At 46.1% G+C, this 19838-nt stretch overlaps 2 protein-coding genes across 2 annotated transcripts; both read right to left on the reverse strand.

The window, feature by feature from the left end:
- Nucleotides 1–1108: 1108 nt before the first annotated feature.
- On the reverse strand, nucleotides 1109–5012 carry LOC311195394 (serine protease inhibitor Kazal-type 6-like; the record flags this gene model as incomplete). Its single annotated transcript, XM_084268785.1, has 4 exons — nucleotides 1109–1154; nucleotides 1914–2026; nucleotides 2847–2872; nucleotides 4955–5012. 4 exons carry the CDS (start codon nucleotides 5010–5012, stop codon nucleotides 1109–1111), a joined length of 243 nt encoding a protein of 80 aa, XP_084124911.1.
- Nucleotides 5013–8411: 3399 nt separating this feature from the next.
- LOC311195339 (double-headed protease inhibitor, submandibular gland-like) lies at nucleotides 8412–12556 on the reverse strand (the record flags this gene model as incomplete). Its single annotated transcript, XM_084268720.1, has 8 exons — nucleotides 8412–8457; nucleotides 8934–9058; nucleotides 9656–9701; nucleotides 9838–9962; nucleotides 10883–10928; nucleotides 11293–11423; nucleotides 11999–12021; nucleotides 12499–12556. The coding sequence occupies 8 exons, from the start codon at nucleotides 12554–12556 to the stop codon at nucleotides 8412–8414; spliced, it is 600 nt and encodes a 199-aa protein (XP_084124846.1).
- Nucleotides 12557–19838: the final 7282 nt, after the last annotated feature.

Raw genomic sequence — 19838 nt, forward strand, 5'->3', positions numbered from 1 at the left:
GGGGATGCCACCAGTAATTCCCTGTGTGAATTTTGCACAGCGAGAGAGGACAGGCTATGGAATTAATTTTCTCATGTTCCCACAAAGAAAGATTCTCCAGCCAGCATCAGGAAGACAGAGGGCAGCGACGTGAAAAGTAAATCAAAGAATAAGGTCTATGTACATTAAAAATTGTAAATAAATACAAACGCTTGTGCCTTGAAAATCAAGGTCTGTGTATGACTCAGGGAGAGTTTATCCCCGTTGTGGGGAGAGGAAGCCCACAGCTCTTCTCCTCCAGGGAATATTTTTTTTTTAAAATTATTGACACTTTATACAATCTGGTGCTCTTCTAAATATAATTTTATTAGCATGAGAAGCCACTTGGCAGCAGGAAGCTAATGCTGGTGAGTTCACAGTTTTCAAGACAAAGCGTTCTCTTAGAAGGAAGAAGAAAGAGACTGATTTGGAAAGAAGAGCCTTGCAGCTTCTGCCTAAAACCAGCCTCCACCTGCCATCTTCTTGTTGCAGGCTTAAATGGAGCAATATTCCCTAGCCTCAGCTTGTTTGTCTCTGGTTTCCAAAGGAGATGAGGCATATGCAGTCACGCTGTTCACCAGCTCTCCTGTCACCCTCCCACAATAACCTCCAAGAGAGGAAGGAACATGTCTATGGAGGCTGGGTAAAGAATAAAGGCGCCCGCTGCCACCCACCCCCTGGGATGGGGAGAGATGGGCAGGAGCCCGGGAGCGGTTGTGCCGCTCGGCCGACCTGTGCCAGTTCGTCAGGCAGGACGGGACAAAGGCTGGGGATGGGAGGGAGGACACAGCCTGGGAGCCGTGGGAATCGCCGCTCCGGCAGTGGGAGCGCCTTGCTTGGCGGGAGGAGGGTGATGTAATAGCGCGGGGTAGCGCAGCCATGCATTAGGCTCTGGCACGGCTGTATTGAAAGTGCTTTTCTAGGTATTATGGAAGAAGGAATCCAGCCAAAGAATCGTGCTGAGTTTTGGTTTTATTGTATTGAGCAGAGACAGCGGGGGTGAGGGCAAACTGCTCCCGTGTCCGTGCACGGGCGCCAGCGGCCGTCGCTGGCGGGGCCTCGGCGGCTGGTGCTTGGTGGTGGTGAGGACTCAGCATTTCCCCAGGTGCTTCAATCTTATTTTCCCTCCGCTTCTCCTGCAAAAAGGAGCAAGACAGACTTAGAGCAGCGTACAACAGACACAGCAGCATGGGACAAGGAGCTCATCAGTCTGAACAGGACCATTAGCCTGACTCATGCTAGTGCACCCCGATGCCTCACAGGAAGCATCAAGCTGTTTTCTCCTCTCCTTGCTCTTCTGTGACTTCCCATAGGATGAGGCAGCCAAATGTTAAGGACTGCTAAGGAGAAACCCGTGATTTATGAGCACGTTCAGTCCAGGGGCGCTGGCTCCTCTTGCTTCTCCTTTGAAAGATGACAGAGGTCAGGAAAAGGAGAAACTCAGGTTCTTCCTCTGGGACCTTGTGTCTTGTTCCACAAAGTCTATTCAGACTTTTCAGGAACAATTTGGCACGGCTCAGCTCTTGCATTCCTCCCAACACTTCTCAGAATCCAGAAGTGTGGGCAGTGAGACTTGCAGCCTGTGGCACATCGTGGGAAATGTGCATTGATTTAGTGTGTGCAGAAGGTATAGGCTGGATGCAATTGCCTCCCAGGCCCCGTGCTGCTTCTCAGCACGGTAACCAGCAGTGTGCAGAGCCCAGAAATGGATTAAAATTAACTCGTGCTCACACAGCTCCTTTCCAAGGAGGAAATATTCCACTTGGCATCATTCAGGAGATGGTCCATGCAAGAGGAGCAGCCTGGATGCAGGGCCACCCCTCCATGAAAACATCATTACACACACTGGAAATTGGGCCAATGCTGTTATTTCAATCCCCTCTCCTTCCACTTACAGCACTGCCTTGCAGAAGGCACATTTGTTTCCGTACGTGACGCCATCCGTGCCGCAGTGAGGGTTGGACTCCCTTGTGCAGAACACGCTTCTGTTTACAAACTCTCTACAGATCTGCAAAAGGAATTAAAAAAAAATCCTTTCAGGAATCCCATACTCTTTGTTTCACTTTCCAGATTGGCTACCAGGTCGCTAATACAATGCTTTTTCTGGCAAGAGGACTAAAGTGGTGGGGATGACACTGTTTACTGAAAGATAAAGCCCTGTCAGACACAAGCAGAAGCAATGTTCTAGGGGAATTTTTTGCCCTGTGTTTGAGGAGGGAAACCACAGTCACCTGGGAGAAGACTTGATCTCCCAAAGGCAGGAGTGGATTAGCCTAGGCATGCAGAAGAGTCAGCACTGATGCTCTTCCAGGCATTTGGTGCCAAGTTAGCTCACTGCTGCATGGCTTCATGCACCTTGCGAAACTGCACTCAGCTTTCTGCCTTCCCAGCAGAAGGAGAAGCAAACCATCATCTATGGGGAATTAAAAATGTTGTCCAGGAAATGTCCAGGAACCCAGTGACAGACCTTGTTTGGGGGGATAAAACACACTCCATAGCACCTTTGCTTCATAGGAAGGTTGGACAGGGGAGGAAAGTGGACCAAAACTGTGCCGTGCACCAACACAACCCTGTGCAAGCACCCTAGACCTAATCATGGGAAGCATATGCTGAAGTAACCGTCTGTTTCCCTGGTCTACTCATTAATGTGGCCACATATAACGTTCCCTGTACACCACTGAACATCCCCAACGTGTCAGGACTTCTTGGAAGGACCCACCTGCTCCCAGCAGACATTAAAAACTGTGTTTAACATGCACCAAGATCTTGCTTACAAAACCATTCCTCTAGAAAATACAGATTCAGTAAGCAGAAACATCTGCACTAACCTCTTCGATGTCTTGACCTTCTACATCTGGAATAAAAAAAAAGACAAAGGGTGATTTTACACATCAGCATTATTTCCTGATAGAGCCTGAACTGAAGTCCCAAACCCTTTATGCAAACCACAGTTAAACATACAGCAGGTTTTTCCTACTCTGTCATCCTGCGCGGCGGAGGAGGGGGCAGGAAATACATTATCTGAATTGCTTTTCAGTATTTTGCCTTTTTGAAAAATGTTACTAAAATACCATGTAATCAGTCATTCAGCTGCTAACTGCACCTCAGACACATAACCCAATCTCCTGGAAGGCAGCCACTCGCGGGGAAGCAAGCTGCCATATCGGATCCCGAGCCGCGCTCCACAGAGATTTTAAAGCTGTGTTGGCTGGGGAGGCTTTTAGACTCCTGCACCTCTGAGGAATATGAATGGCTGGTACCATGGAGAAGGAGACCCCACGGTTGGCTTTACATTTGTCCTCAGCTCAGAGACTCACGGAACTTCATCCCAGGTGAGATACAGAGAGGCGTGATGGGCTGATACCGGGCAGAACAGGCGGCGCCGGTCAGTAAGAGCGCAAAAATACCCACTGTAACCACAGGCTCTGGGCTGGAGGAGAATCAGCCCATCCTCTTTATATATCTTCACTGCAAAGACTGCAGTTGAGTCATAGCTGCGGGACAAGGCGACCCTGAGACGTCTCTAAGGGAGATCCTGACACTCAGGGGTGGATCAACTGCAGATTTGCAGAATCTGGGTCACGACACAACCCAGCATCTCACATGGCAGCGGGGCAGCAGGGGTGGGGGTGTGAGGCTGTGCCTACTGGGTCAGTGGGGTCCCTGCCAGCTGGGGTCCTGCTCAGGTGGCTCCGAGCAGGAGGGGACCTGGGGCAGGAGATGAGAGGGTCTTGTCCTACACATTAGAAATCACACTCAAGCCTCAGCTGGACCATCATCCATCATCTCACCCTGCTGCTTGCGCCAATCGCTTTGTTTCATCCCCTGTGCTGGGGTGTTTATCCTCTCCCCAGGCCAGGCTAGGCTGTGTTCATTGTAAAGTCTCTGTTAGGGCTATCCGCATATTATTTACAAAATAGCTCATTCCATAGTTTTTATAAATATTACATGTGGCTCAGAAGACTTTGTGATGATGTCTCTTGACATCTGTTTATTTTACAGGAGATCACAGAGTTTGCTGCTATTCTGCCTGGCCTTGGAAGGAAGCTTCAGCACTCTGACGGAACCCAGTCCCAATTAAGACTCAATTAGAGACAGATGAATATTTCATAATGAATAATGTGTACAAAGTAATTCACCTCTTTTCTCCATGCACAGCTTGCAATTTTCTCAAGTGAATTCTTTATTCAAATTATTCACAGAAAAACAAGTACAAATTATTCTTGTTCTGCGCATTCTTCAGCAACTGTCACCACAAACCTTCCAGAGCTGGGTCAGCTGGACACAAGCAATTGATAGCACTGACATGACCTATATGCTCAAAAATCATCGCTCAGCGCCTCCAGATCATCAGAGAGATATGTAAATCTCCAGATAAATAAATGCTGGATCCTTTTAATTTGCCCTCTTTGTTCTGACTCCTCGAGGACACATGAATTTAATTTTCAAGCTTTTCTCTGCAACATAAACGAAAGCTGAAACTTTCATCTAATTACATTTCCACGTCCCCAAGGATAACACCAAATACCAAGATGCTTAGGATCAAAACAAGAGCTGATGACCCCGAGGTGTGAGTTTCTTCTCTAACTGGTTCAGCAAAACCTCTCCAGTGAACATTCGTACCAAAAATTCATAATTACACTCTGCTTTGGTACATTTGCTGAAAGAGCCACTTAGAATTTGCTCACTCTGTCTCCCAGTGACACCTCCACTGCCTTATTCCCTGCGGAGGCACACAAGGAGTGGAAATATGTCATATGAGTGAGCAAGTCCCGCAGATATTTTCTACCAGCTCAGCTTTATCTTCAAGCCTGTCATCTGGTGATCAAGGCTCTCCAAAGTTTGTTGTTCTCAGGAAAGGTTTTGAGTTTGGGGGGATTTTTTTGGTTTGGTTTGTTGGGTTTTTTTTTTCTAGGCTAGGGAAAAGATGACTTACCTGAGAAGAAAGAGAGCAGCAGCAGGCTGAGAAGCACTAAAGCACCTGTTGCCTTCATGCTGCCGGCAGCTCTTTAGTCCAAGCCAAGCGATCTGTGCAGGAGGTGTCGTCTCAGCACCCGAGCCCACAGTGTGCACGCGGACCTGCCTTTCTGTGTATTTATGCACCCATCCGTAGCTGTCCTCATTCCCCACCTTAATTGTGAGAACTTCTCCACTTCAATTCTAAAGCCATTATTGGTCCTGGACGTGTTTCTGGTGCTTTAGGAATGCTGCCCTGTCCACATCAAACCTAGAAAGGGCTAATTATATGAGTGATAGACTCGGGCTTGTAATATCTTTTTCTTTTTTTTCTAAATAGTCACAGGATTCTCACAAGGGTGAATTTTCAAAGCGGTGATTCATCGGGGAAGCTGGTAATTTTCATTCTCTGGGCCCTCGCTGAATGCCAGCACCGAGGCTTGGAGTGTGGCGTGATGACACTCACTAGACGTTACGAAATAAATCACAACATGAGAATGTGTTGTCTGTGAAACCAATTATACGTTGTTCCCTGGCTATTTTTGAGGATGGTTCTAAATTTGTTGGGTTGGGGTGGAGGAGCGCTCCAATGTGACTTGCTCTCATCGCTGTGTGCACAGTCCCAGATAGGACTGCTGACTCTCCTCCCTGAACTATTTAAACTCTAGCTGTCAATGTTTCCCAGTTTTTCACATTAGCAAACATATGTTAGGGCTCCGCTCCCACAGCAAGTGGCAATGAAGGGAATTTGATGGGGAAATCGGGAGACTTGAGCTCTATTTCCAGCTGAGTCTCTGCAAGGAGTTGCTTTCAGCTGCACCATTTGCAAACTATCTGTTCAAATAAGAATAATAAAATTTTAGCATGCTTTCCTAGGGAGACAAGCCTTATGAGGGCACTGTGTAGAGATATATCTGTTTATTAGTTCCCCTGGTGAATTTTGTATCTACTAGTTCCAACCAAATTTCGTACAGCATGAAAAAAATAAAAGCCAAATAGATTTTTATACCTTTGGCTCACAACAGAGGAAAGATGCTACTTACATCCTCAGCCAGCAAGGGAGAGAGCTTCTGCAGGAGGGCGATGTTCTGAATGCCCTACATCTGGGGAAAGCATTAAAGTTTGCAGCTTGCCAGACATCTTAAAATCCACGCAGCAGAGAAACCGTGACTGACAGGTGAATTCTCAGATGTCTATTAAGGGTGAGCTCACGACACAGCCTCTCGTATAATTTAGTTATCAAGCCAGCCAGCCGCAGCGCCGCTCAGAACCACGTTTAGTTCTGCCACTTGCGGCGTTACTTGTTTGCCTTTTCTAGTTTCATACGTCACTGCTCACGACCACGGCCTTAATGCCTCAGTCCTTTATCTACCCAGACGTTTCGGTTGCTGCAGCATAACTGACTGGCTAGAGCCTTAGCAAGTGTACCGCAGAGGAGAGGAAGAGGCTAAATTACTAAGCAGGTGATTATCGTTATTACCCCTTTCCACTTCTTTATAGCATCTGAAACAGGCTACTTGCTGGCACAGGTGAGGGAATTCTTCTGTCCCTCTGACGTCTCTGAAAACCAGGCCAGAAGGCAACTGGACCTTGATTTCCAGTTAATGGGGGTAGTTGGGCAGAGTCTTGCTGGTGTCACACTCAATACTTATCTGTGCCGGGCCAGTCTTTTGGCTTGTGGGACACAAACCTTTCTATATTCTAAAGAGCTCTTGGTTAGAGGCCCATGAGATATCCAGGATAGAGCCAAATGCCCAGCACTTGGCATCTGCCCTCCCTTCCCCGTAGGTGAGCTTTGGGCCTTTTCAGAGCCTTCTGAGCTAAGCAAGCACATGGCTTCCTCAGGCAAAAGGTACCACTGCAAGGGAGGATCACCACAGAATCCTGCCATGGACTTCCATTTTCTGCTACAGCCAAAACTCCACTAGTCTGTAGTGACTCTATAAACCTATTGGCCAACAAGAAATTATAGCAGAGCTCTGTCCTGTGCTGACAGGTCTCTGTTCACACCCACTAGCTAGTTAGACTGTTCCTTAATTATTTTTCACACATACACAAGTAGGTAAGCAGCAAGGACTCTCATGACTCTCCCATTTGTCTTTTCTTGAGAGGAGGCAGAAAGCCAAGATGTGATTTACATTGCCCATTCTAACAGAGAAAACACCATGAAATACAAAGTTCCATCCCTCTTCCCAGGAAGAAGGACTCTACTAGTACTGGGGAAGGACAAGACTCTCATGCTCTCCTGGGAAGTACCTACACTATTCCTGCTCAAGAAATCATCTACTTCAGGAAACAAGACACAAAGAAAATGCTTGGAAGCCACAGATTTTTGTCCTTAACATCAGCCTTAGCAGCAGATATTCTTCCTGCATTGCAAGAGGAAGGCACTGCATGAGCCATGGCACTTGGGACTTTTTGCCACTGCTGTTTGCATATTAACCCTTTGACTCACCCAAAAGATGGCACATCATCATGAGCATTCGTATGTATCACTGCACATCAAGAAAACTCTTTACATTCCCCAAAAAGATGCTATCTCCATACCTCTTTTTCCAAGATAGAAACCATCTTGGCACTACCAGCACAGGTTCTGGCCCTTCTTCCTAGGGCTAGAAAATCCAAGACATCTTCCTGAAGGGTATCCTATCCTACCTCTGTCTCAAATACCCAAGTGCAACTTTTCAGACCTCTTCTCTAAGAAGCTGATGGCCTGAACCCAGACTAATTTATCCTTGGGTCTCATTAGTCTCATTAAAGCCTTGCCCAGCTTGCTGCAATTTTCTGCTGATCAACAGAGTCTCGATGGACACACCCTTCAAGGAAGCAGCAGTTCCTAATTTTCTTCCCCATGAGATAGCCTCCTCCCTTTGCCATGAGCCTCCCTTTTACGACACACTGCCAGACCTGCCCCTTGCCCAGGTGTCACCAGGTAGGGCTGACCATGGCCACCTTTCTTATTTCCCCAGGGCCATGCCCCCTATGCCAGGGCTCCAAGAAGGACCGGTTCCTGCAAGACTCAAAGACAAATCCATTTACACCCTATAAGAAACCGAAATTAGGAAAGTGGCAGCATTTTATAGCAGCTTGGTTTCTCTTCTGATGGTTTGGTATGGAGTGACGTACTCTCGTGAGGGCTTGGGCTGGTTGTGTGATGGGTGTTACGCTTTGCTCTTTAATGTGGTTGATTTCACAACTTCCCCTGCCTGACAGATAAGTACCTAAAAGCCTGAAGACCATTACCCCTGCCCTGGAAAAAAAAAACCAACCAACAAACCCAAACCAAAAACCAGTCATGGCAAAGAGAGTGGCTGCATTTAATTTATTGATCAATCAAAGCAGAAACCGATGCGCAACAGTTGAGGGAGCAAGGGAGAGTGTGTTTGATTGCAGGATTCATAAGGAGGAAACCAGGGCGAAGGGCATGGCTCCAGCACTTAGCATTCACCAGTGTGTCTGACGAACAGACTTCCCCGGTTCCGTCTGAAGAGAGAGAGAGACCAAAATTAGACATGGATCTCAGTCTTCTGGTTGAACCTCACCCCAATAAGCCGATGCTCCCCAAGTTACAAAGCACTTCACTTAAGGTTTCACCTCCTTCCTGATTCCCCAGGTTAGAAGCTTTCTCACGTGGAGGGACTGGGGACAAACCCCATAATTTTGGACACCTCCTACGGTCACAGTTTAAATCGCTCCGGCAGGGAGGGAGTGAGCAACGCTAGGAGCCTGCAAACGGGGATCTGGATTTAATTGCCAGGGAAGGAGAAGACTCACTTGGGCTTAAGATCTCCAGTGCCTGGGGGGTGGCAGCAGAGTGAGCACTGGGAGAGGAACGCAGAGCAGGGCCGGATTTACCGAGGGGCTAACGGGAGCTCTGGGGCTGTCACGCCAGTGGCCAGCACTGTGTGTGCTGCAGCTCCCTGGTTTCATGGCCACGCCGTGAGTGCCATGATACTTACGAAAGGGCGTTGCAGAAGTGGCACTTGTTTCCGTAGGTCCTGCCATCGGAGCCACAGATGGGGTTGTACTCGGCGGTGCAGATGAGGTCGGTGCCCTTCTGCTGGCTGTTGCAGTCAATTGATTGCTAAGGGAGCAACAACAGGTGTTAAGGGCTTTGTTTCCCCTATTTTCCTACATGAGTGCTTTACGTTTATTTAATCTTTCTGATATGGCAAAGGATAAAAACACTTTTCAGGTGCAGGGCTCTGCTTTCCAGTAACTCTGCAAACTCAGAGGCAGAGTTTGCCTGGAGTGGGGAGAAGATGGGGGCAAAAAACCCCAATAAATACTATTAGAAATACGGAAATGACCATGCTGATATTTCCAGGCCATCAGAGGTGAGTGTACAGAAAGTGGTTGCAAGCCACACCGCAGGAAGTACTCCCACCCAAGGAATCACCTATAGGTGGTACATGACCCACCGGTTCTCCAGCAGAAGCAAGGAGGCAGCATCTCTTGCTCAGCCCGTTTCCCAGCAGCTGACTGCTGTGTCCCCGGGTCAGAGGAATTAGTTCAATACCCTTTGACCTTGGTGTAACCTTAACTATTTTCCTCAAATCCTATTTTCAGGCCAAACGCAGCAGAACAGCGCAGGCATTTCTACTATTTAGATAAGATTCGGTGAGTCTGTGTTGTAAAATGCCTTGTAACAGCAGTTCGAGAGCAGATTCCTGCATCTTACCTGGTAGCATTCTCCCATATTTTGCAGGTTCAGGTTCAGTCCGTTTCTTGGGGAAGAAAGCAAGTTGAGAATGAATGAGCACAAGGCAGACACTTCACGAGTCAAACACTGCCTTCTAAACACCAACATGAGCACCTACTGGTCCCAAAACCCCTCCTGTGACCTAGCCCCCCTCCACTTACGCCACAGCGTTGCAGAAGTTGCACTTGTTTCTGTAGGTAATTCCATTGGTGCCGCAGATGGGGTTGTACTCCAGAGTGCAGGGTGATGTACTGCCATGTGATTTCAGGTAGCCAGTACAGTCGAGCTGAAATGGTCACAGAACTACACTTTAGTTTTTTTTCCCCTTTCATATCAGTCTTCTGTAATGGAACAGGGGGCAAAAGACATCTCCCCCCATCCCCAAAGCTGCAGGAGGACAGGAGCTTCCAGCCTCAACACGGAGGAATCCCTGGAGCACCAATGGTTGAAATCCTGCACGTGGGTACAGCACGACCCTAGAGCATCTGTCTTTTCCTGTCCTGAAGCAGGCTTTTTCCCCTGTTGCCTTGGGGATTTGTCACTGTGAACACCACCAGGAAGGATCTTTGCCTAAAATGCCCTCTGCAGCAGCAACTTTTGCAGCAAAACGTCGATGCCATTTGAAAATTGAGTTTACGCTCACCTTGGTGTTTCTGCAATTACTCTGAGTGTGCTGAAATGGAAGTCGCTGTATTATGTTAAATTGCACAGCCAGAGTGTTTCTTTGCTTTCTCTCTCCAAACTAAAAATAGAGATACTTCTCCACTTCATGGTAGCTCTATATATTGATAAACAAACTTTATGATAAACGTTCTGATAGAATCGTTTTTCTGGTACAAAAATCACGATTTAGTCAAAATTCAAACTTCCTCTGGGAATTTCTTAGCTTCAACAAGCTTCAAAGTCTTGAGTCTAAAGAGAAATGTTTTGATAATGTTGAAGCAGTATTGAAATCAAAACTTTCCATTCCTAAGCCTGGTGTTATACACCAGACATTTCAAAACATGCTGATTTTAACCATTCAAACAAAATTTAAAAGAAATTATTGCAAATTTGAAATTCTTTGTTTTCCTTCCATTCCTGGCAGTTAGAAATTGTGGGGTTTTAATACAGAATTAATCCCAGGCAAGGTTTCTGTCTAGGACTCTGCCATCATTTCTCCCACCACCGCTCAGCACAGCAGAAGGAACCGTCCTCAGACCTTACCGTCACACATCTTCCATCGTGCTTCTTGTCAATGCCACGGTTACGGCTAGAGGGAGAGAGAGAGAGAGAAGGGCAGGAAGCTTTAATCTCTTGATACCATGTAGTCATCTTGCTCATTAAGTCTCTCCACTCGTAAAGCCCCAGTAATTAATCAGATTCAGGACCTTTGACACGGAAGATCATGGGCATTAGGGAAGAAAAAACCTGATGAAAAATCTAGTCCATCCCACAGTTAGTCACAACCCCAAAGGCTTTTGTCTTGAACTGGCATTGCAGTCCATAGAATCATAGAATGGGTTGGGTTGGAAGGGCCCCCAAAGATCACAGAGTTCCAACTCCCATGCCACAGGCAGGGCCACCAACCTCCAGGCCTGGATCTACACAAGGTTGTGAGGAGACCTTCTACTCACAAGAAAGCTCTGCAGAGGGAGCACTCGTTGGGGTAGGTCACGTTGTCGGTGCCACAGACGGGTTCGTAGTTGCGGGGACAGGCGACCTGCAGCTGTGTTTTTCCACCCAACCCGTACAAGCTGCAGGAGGCCTGTCAAAGAGGGGCTGTCATTTCTCCAAGCACAGAGAAACCTGTGCTCATTTCAATCATGTTTCTGACTACCATTGGCCTTTTTTTTCCCTCCTTCTTCCCCTCTATCATTCCTCCATGGCAAGGAAAGAGAGGGAACAAAATACACCATGTTTCTCACAGCACAAAAAAGCACTTTTTTGCCATTAAGGCTTTCAGTCCTTTCGGCCAGCATTGCAGGCAAAAAATGATCATTCCTTGGGAAATCAAGACAGGGAAGATATCTAGGCAGCTATTCAATAGTTGTATAGATTTTCTGTTGGCACTCTCTGCTGTGCTGACTCTCACTCTACATTATTAATCGCTGTCATTTTTATTATCGATATGGTAAGTTAACTGTCTCAGACAAAGGTATTTTCTTATTTTGGGGAGAAGGGGTGCTATAATACTTAGGGGCACTTTTCCTTCTTCCTTTCTCACACACTCTCTTTTTTCCCCCTCTCCCCTCAAGCCTCCCCTGGAATACTGTGTGAGTATGAATTATTCATCTAGACTTAAAAATCAAGACTAAACAACAAAGAACATCCACTACTCACCCGCCGTTGAGCAACAGCAATATCTACAATAAAAACAGAAAATATAAAAATCTTACAATGTCCTTGACCAAGATTCTTCTGGAATCATCAATTTCCCAGCAGAATAACAGATTACCCTTTCTTATTGCTGAGAAGTGGTATTTTTCCCAAATATTTTATCTACTCCAGGTAAACAAGAAGTTATATGCTAGGATTTTTTAAAAAATCAATTCCTTGTGAAACCAGAATTTTTGACCCACTAAAGAGGAAAAAGGACATAAACTTTCTCCTTTTGCATCACTATTATCCTCACTAAGGTTCACAAGTTTAAATCAGACAAATGCATTGGACTGATCTATGGTATTTATCTGCACAAGGATAATGTTCATTAAAAGAGAGCTCACATGTTATTAAATCATCACAGCACCTAAAGGCTGAACTGTCCTTTGCGATGTACATATAAAGGCAAAGGTTCAGGAGGACAAGAGATACTAACAGAGACTGTAACAGAAAGGACTTACCAGAAAGGCAGCTGAGAAGGACGAGCCCAAGAAGGGCAACGCTTCTGGTTGTCTTCATAGCGGTGATGGTTGTATAGTCTGTTACTTGCAACCCTGTTGCTGTTGAGCTCAGTAGATGGTTCTCAGCCTTCTCGGTACCCAGTATATATATACACATCTCCTTGTGAAGTCATCCCATAGAGTAATTATTTGCTCTGTAAACTAAGAAAATTGTATTGATTATTGAGCTGAGCTCTAAAGAATACTTGTTTGTTAGAGAGATGCCCAGAAGAATTAAACAAAAATGAGTTACACCCAGCTTGTTAACAAAGGCGCTTTGCTGTACAATGAGTGATTTGTACTTTCCAAACAAGAGCACTGTCTCAATAGTAGATGTTGTGAAATTACATATGGAAGTTGGTAAAGCAAAAAAAAAAAAAAAAATCCCATTCGTTCAAAGTGTTTGAACTTGTGCAAACCATATTGCATACACTAGGTGATATTTGGGCTGTGGGAGAATTGCATGGTACATCATGGTGGGGGGACATCCTAAGCTTTGACAGACATAAAACCTGTTTTTTTGCATCAGTGTGTTTTAAAGATGCTGAGGGCTCTATAAATCTCTCCACGCTCCCTCCTGTAGCTTCCTGGTATGATGGATTTCTCACCAATGGGAAGGAGTCACCATGAAAGCATTACCTAAAACTTCAGAAGTTTATAAGACATTTCTATGTAGGAGCAAGAGTTATTAATCTGCTGGCAATGGGCATGAGCCTGATTAAGAAATGATGAGAGTAAGTAGCCTTAAATTTGAACTGGGATAATGTTTCCTCTTTATGGCAAGTGAGTGGTATTCTGTGCAGGTGAAATTGGCTTCTTAATACCAAAGACATTCAAGAAAAATTGGCAGCAGCTGCAAACAGAAGGTGAGTCCTTGGCTCCCCCCTTTTTCCCCTCTATTATATGGCATTAAATTTAGAGTGTCAGCTGAAAGTCATGTTTTAGGGAAAATAAGCGAAGAATAATGTGCTGGGTTCTGTTAAGTGGTTTGACTCTATCGCAAGTCCATGGAAAAACAAATAAGAAATATTGCATAAAATAATCCATTTTTGATTTCAGGTAGTCACGGAAGGAAATGAGGGACGGAACATGTTTGTGCTTCAGAAGAAGCTGGGTTCATACATGTGGCTTAAAGGCAGCCTGAGTTTTAAATAGAAAACCAGAATTGTTTTTCTTATTATCCTGGGAGATGTTCAAGTGTTGGCATGGGCAGATAAATCATAAAAATGTAACTGAAAGTGTAAGGGAACTGCAGTCACGGAATAGAGCTTGCGGGATTTGGCCTGTTCATATCAATGAAATCATTTTCCTGAAAAATAAATGAGTAATGCTATTTGGATCTCATTCACAAATATCAGAAGTTGAAGGGTTCCTTTGAAAGCTGTTTCTGTTGTATTCTTAGCATCCTGAGTGACTTGACTTTCAGATTCCTTGAACTGATTGTGAGCGTGTTTGGAAGGGAAGCAGTAATCACAGAAGCATTAATATTGATTATTCTCCAGGGGCAAGACTGCTGAAGCCTGAAAACAAGGCTTCCTCAGAACCTGCACCAGCCACTGGTGGAGATGGCTCTTGCTGGCTCTGTGGTGGTTAGGGAGGATGCAGGAACCTAGTCTGTCTCCCCTCCAGCCCTGCAACCTGAGTTTCCCCACACCCACCTCCAGATCCGAGACCCCCAGTTACCAGAAACTGCGCTGCTCCTCCAGTTTCCTCTCCTGCCAGGCTGAAATCATGCTGGTTGCCCAGGAGCTGTGGGGAACGGCAGGGTATCTGCTAGGAAGTGGCATCATTCTCATGTTTGGCCAACACATGTCCTTTTATTAATTAGATCTGTTGGGGAGAAAGCCCCTCTGATCCACACACTGCTTCTTGATGGTCAGGGTAGCCAGCCAAGACTGCTCCAAAAGCAGCTTTCTTTTCTCCAGGAACCCCTGCCACTTCACAGGGTAGCAGGGAGACAGAGAAGCCCAGAAAGGATCTTGTCACAGGGTCTACAGGAAAGGATGGGAGATACTTGGTAGCAGCTAGGGCAGGGCAGCAAGAGCTGCTGAGCTAGGTGTGACCCAGGATTGCACAAGGAGCTCCATTAATAAGAAGCAGAGGGAATGGGGCAGAAGTAATTGCAGGAGAGCAGATAGGTTGAAGACCGTCATTAGGAGCATTTAAAAACAACTGTCTCCACGCACTTCTGGGAGGAGCTTTGGGAAATGCCACACACATGTTGCAAATGAGAATGGCAAAATGAGCTCACCTGTCCTAACACCCCCACCCTCCCCCCAGTGGTACTCAGGAGTCACATCACAGTGGGCTCAGTAACGTGACTCAGGCCATTGGTTTATTATATCCTTTCTACAGGTGTGAGAGCCACAGAAAAGCTACAAAGAAAGAAAACTCTTCCTGCTATTTCAAGTTCTTGGAGAGCAAACATTCAGGAAGGGCATGGCCACATGAGTGGGATAAACATTCGTGGTCACATGATGAATCCTTTTGTATTAAGGTAAATTTCCAATAGTTATGGAAATTCTACCTAGTTTCTAACCCAGCATTATTTCTTCCCATAACAGTGATGTTTCCCTGGATACCTTTTCCTCTATTCTTGAGATTCCCTGTCTCAAACAAGCCCATAATCTGCTGCCACCTAAATATTTATTTATTTATTTCCCCTGCTTTAGTTTAACACTTGTCACAGGCTTCATCTGGCTACAAAGAGGAATGACACTTTTAAACGTAATTATCTAGTTTTAAAATGAAAAGGGCAGATGTCTGTGTGTGAGAGCAGGCGCATCATTCCAGCGGCGGCATCACTGCCCTTGTTCCCGCATCCTGCTGCCACACACCGCACCGTAACCCAGGGTAAAGCGGTGCTGCTGCGCCCCGGCCTGTGCTGCTCTGGAGACAAACGCAAAAAGGCTTTTCCTCGCGATGGGGCACTCTGCAAGAGCTGCCAAAACCAGGTTGCTATTCCCAGACCTTTGCACACGGGGGCAGAGCTGGATCTGCTATGGAAACATGAATTCAATTTGCAGCAAGCGAAGCCCCTGCTCTAAGCCGCACTCCTCTAATATTTCTCCTTGTAGTTGAGCTATCTGATTGCTGCCTGCATATCTCCAGTCTTTTAAGCATAGATGATATCACAGGCAAGGGTGTCTGGAATAATTTGACTGTCTGGGAGCTGCATACTAACGGCAAAAGGCTGAGGATCCGGCCCCTCACATCCCAATCCCCCAGCGAATCTCAGCTCTGCCTCGCTGCAATAGCTCCGACACAGCCAGCCCCCAGAAATGATGTCTCCCAGTCATTTGCTTTTAAAACATCATTTTATTTTTCTGCACATCAAGGAAGAACGTAGTAACAAACCATTTATCCCAAATGAAGCCTCGGAGAGAAACCGCATTAACAGAAAGGTCTAGACTGGCCTGAGGTATATTTTGGCCAGCAACAAGTAGAACAATACACTAAAACAGAAGCGTTGATATAAAATAGAGCACAACAAAATAACGACATGCAATGAGTTAATCAGGTTGTGAGGTAATTGAACGGCATTTCCTAAATTCACAAACATCAGATGATGACATAAAGTGCTGAGGTACCGCTTAAAGAATTATGCCATAAAATACCTCGGCAGGCAGACAATGTTTCCTTTGAATTTCCTGGAGGGAGAGTTAGATTAGTAATGGTGAGAGGATTTTGTGTTGTTGTGGCAGGATTTTATTGAGCAACAACAAAAAATTATTTCCAACAAGATGCCCATAATAGATGACTGTCTTCCTCTGCATCCAAAGGAGCAGAGCCCCCAGGGCAGGGGCTCCAGGGTGCCACTGGGGTCCTGCTCTGTCCTTGGTTACTCCTGAGTAATACTGTGTAACTCTGCATCAGGCTGGGAGATTTGTCCCCATTCATTTCTACTCACAGTTCCCCCTCAATTACCTGGTGGATTTTCCTGTTAGGCAGACATGGCCTCTGGAAGATGGCCTCCAAAGACTGCTAGGATCTTGAGGCTCTGCTTGTCTCCAAGGCATCATGGCTGCTGGGGGCCATCCTCATCCTCTCTGCTGCTCCCCAGGAAAGAAAATAAGTGCTTGAGCTGGTGTTCTCCTACCCTTGATGCTTTCACTCAGTGGAGGGGGACAAGAAGGAGCATGAAGCCCCTGAGACACACACCCCATAATGCTACCTCCCAAAGCCTCAATTTGTCTTGGTCCTAAGAAATTGCATCTGGTACTGAAAAGCCCTCCCACACACAGACCTCCCTCTCACAGGGGGGACATGCCAGCCCCAGGAAGGGACTTGGCTCTAAATGGTTGCAGAGAGTCATGTCTCTTGGAAATAAATTGTCTCCCTTCAGAGAGCTGCTCTCTCCAGTCTCTGGAAAGTGACACATTGTCACTTAAGATCATTAACTATTTGACTGTGAGGCTGCTGCCTGTACAGCATGCCACACTGCCAGCGCTTGGCTGTTAATGAATAATAAATTAACGCTATGACTCTGAGCCCTTCCTTTCATCAGCCGAGATTTCCAGAGGCCGAAGTATCTCAAAGGATCCTCTACAAGCGACAGCCGACGTAATTACTTACAAGCAGCAGCTAAGTGGTGGGTGAGGTGCTGAAACGGGCTGCGGTGGCAATCGCTAGCAGTCCTCCAACCACCGGGTCTGCTCCGACTGACGGCCCACCAGCTTCCTGCACCACCCAGCATCACAAAACGACCATGGGCAGGCAGATACCTGGCTGCCCAGAGAAAATCCCCTGTCCCCTCGCCTCAGGAGGCAGAGCAGATTGCAGAAGGACCTCTCTCTTACAGGTGTGTTTCCAATGCTGCTCGCATGGGGAAGAGATGCAGCTGGGAACTGCCCTTCTTCAACTCTGCTCTTGTGGGCATGGGAACTTGGGGCCAGCCCTGGGAACTGAAATATGGGGGCAAGCAGCTCTCGCTGTGGGCAAGACCCGCCGTGGTTTTCACCACAAAACCCCCTCAGCCACAACAATCTGGGGACTGGGACTGCCTCTATTTACAAGAACATTCAGGTTTCCTTGGAGCCCCTTCGCGCTGCCAGACTATACCACATACTAGCACAGGCAGCAGAGAGTTCCCAGCAGTGGTTAGGGAGACAGAGGGTTCCTCTCGCTCAGAGTGTCTGCCCGGGACACCCTTAGTGGGATAAATGGATTGGAGCACTGCACCGGGAAGCATCTCCAACACAGGTTTCCTTTGGGAAATCTGGGTGAAGGCAGATGCCCTCGAGTGGGCATCTACCCACTGCCTTTGCAGTTGGTGTCGCTTTCTTTGTAGAGCAGAACAATGTATTCTCTCTCCCTGTAATTTGCCCGTTAATACCTGCACCCCGGGATTGTTGTAGCAATGTAATCATGCAACATCTTAGGTAAAAACAGAACGAGACATATTATTAAGGCAACACGTAAATGCTGAGAGGTTTTTTATTAAGCAGAGGTTTCTAGATTCATCAGAAGCTTTCAAGGTTCAGGACATGGCTTTAGGGGCGCATCTGCCATGGGGAATGTTGCAAGGGAGGGCTCTTTCAGAGCCGAAGCCGGATGAGGAGTTAGCATGGGCGAAGGTATTTCAAGCGAAGAGTCTGGCGGCTTCTCCTGTGGAGAAAGAAATCAGAACCTCAGAGACACAGCGGCTGGGCTGTTACGGGTTGGCTCTCCCTCTGGTGAACTTGACCAGAATGGAAAACTTCTGAATGCTATTCTAGCTATTTCCTTTTATTACTAACATTCACAGACAAGATAAAGATTTAATTTCAAGGAAGAACAAATAGTCTGTAGGCAATAGACTTTGTTTGCTGGAAGAAAGCTCTTCAGCAAATTACTTAACAAGGAAATGAAGGACTCTGCTAAATGTTATCTATTTATACCTCCAAGAAAGGAATTCCTGGCAAATTCCCCAATAAAAACTAACCCTTGCTAGTAAGAGGACAGGTAAACACAAAAGAAATACTTCTCCAACTAGAGTCCAAGACTGATTAGTTAGTTTAAGTGAAGTTAGATCACCATCTAGTTAGTGAAGAAATTTCATACATACGCGTATGCCTGGCAGAACAAGCATTTATTGCCATATGTTACGCCATCGGACCCGCAGTGTGGGACATACTCCATAGTACAGATGGGGCTGGATAGCACGTTTCTGCAGTAGGTCTGTCAATAAAAGCAATGTACGTTCACAAAAAGGCTCTCAAAAACACATACATAAGAAAGGAGACGCCCCCCACACATACACCCCCTGAGCTCCACCCCAGTTCTGACCAGAAGCAGATGCTGAGAAAAAGTCTAGGAACAGGGCAGGGATATGGTGGTACGTTGCCTCCAGCAATGTAAAGCCTGTGTAACCATCATAAATGCTGCTGCAGCAACTTTGACTATAACTTGCACGCTACCCCCGGTACCGCGTTACGTGGTGAAACGTTCGGCAGGTGAAAACGGCAATTTCACCCAATAATGTCTGTGGCAGGTATCGTTCAGGCAGCTGGATGGCTCAGGGTTTTCAAATGCTCGATCACAATGTGATTAGTAAGGATTATACGGATACCACTTTAATGAAAGCAATGATGGAAAAGAGGAAGGTCTGTCTCTTACACTCTGTGCATCAGCATCTGGAAAAAAAGAAAAATGAAGAAGGAAATATGGTACAAATTCAACTCAGGGATTCTGTTAGAGTTAAAAATCTACGAATGCATGCCCTGAACACACAGCTTTCTATTCTCCGTCTGTTAGCAAGGGATTTCTTAGCCAAAAGGAATTTCAGGTAGAATTTTCTGCCATGCTCATTTTTTCAAATGAGGGTTATAGCCAAGATGGAAAAGGTGTACAAAACGAGAGAAGAGAAAGGCACTTTTCATGGTTCAAAGGATGGAGCAGGACATGTACTCAAAGCTGAGCAAGTTCTTGAGGCAAACAGGGTCATAAAGCTGGTGAGTACATGGAGGCAGAGTCATATATGCGTTACCACAATAGTTCTTAAGAGGAGTATTTAGTCAGATATAACTTTTACAAAGCTTCTTCAACTGTTCAGGCTCTCAAATTACATCTCTGTTCAGGATGACTATGAGAAATGTTCGCTTTCATTCAGTAAGATAATTTGTGTTTCTGCAACATTTTAGAGGTTAAATACTGGATGTCTGAGTCTCCGGGTTGTACCACGTACATGTCACTTCTTTCATTATGCATACACTAGCGCTGAGAGTAGAGCTGTTCCCACAGTTGTTCTTACCCACTCAGTTCTGTTGCTAAAATATTACCCCATAAGTGATAGTCTTTGATGTCAAGTCTTTTCAACACTA

This window comes from Gallinula chloropus, assembly GCF_964237585.1.
Source record: "Gallinula chloropus genome assembly, chromosome: 10".
In the NCBI taxonomy this organism is placed as follows: domain Eukaryota; kingdom Metazoa; phylum Chordata; class Aves; order Gruiformes; family Rallidae; genus Gallinula; species Gallinula chloropus.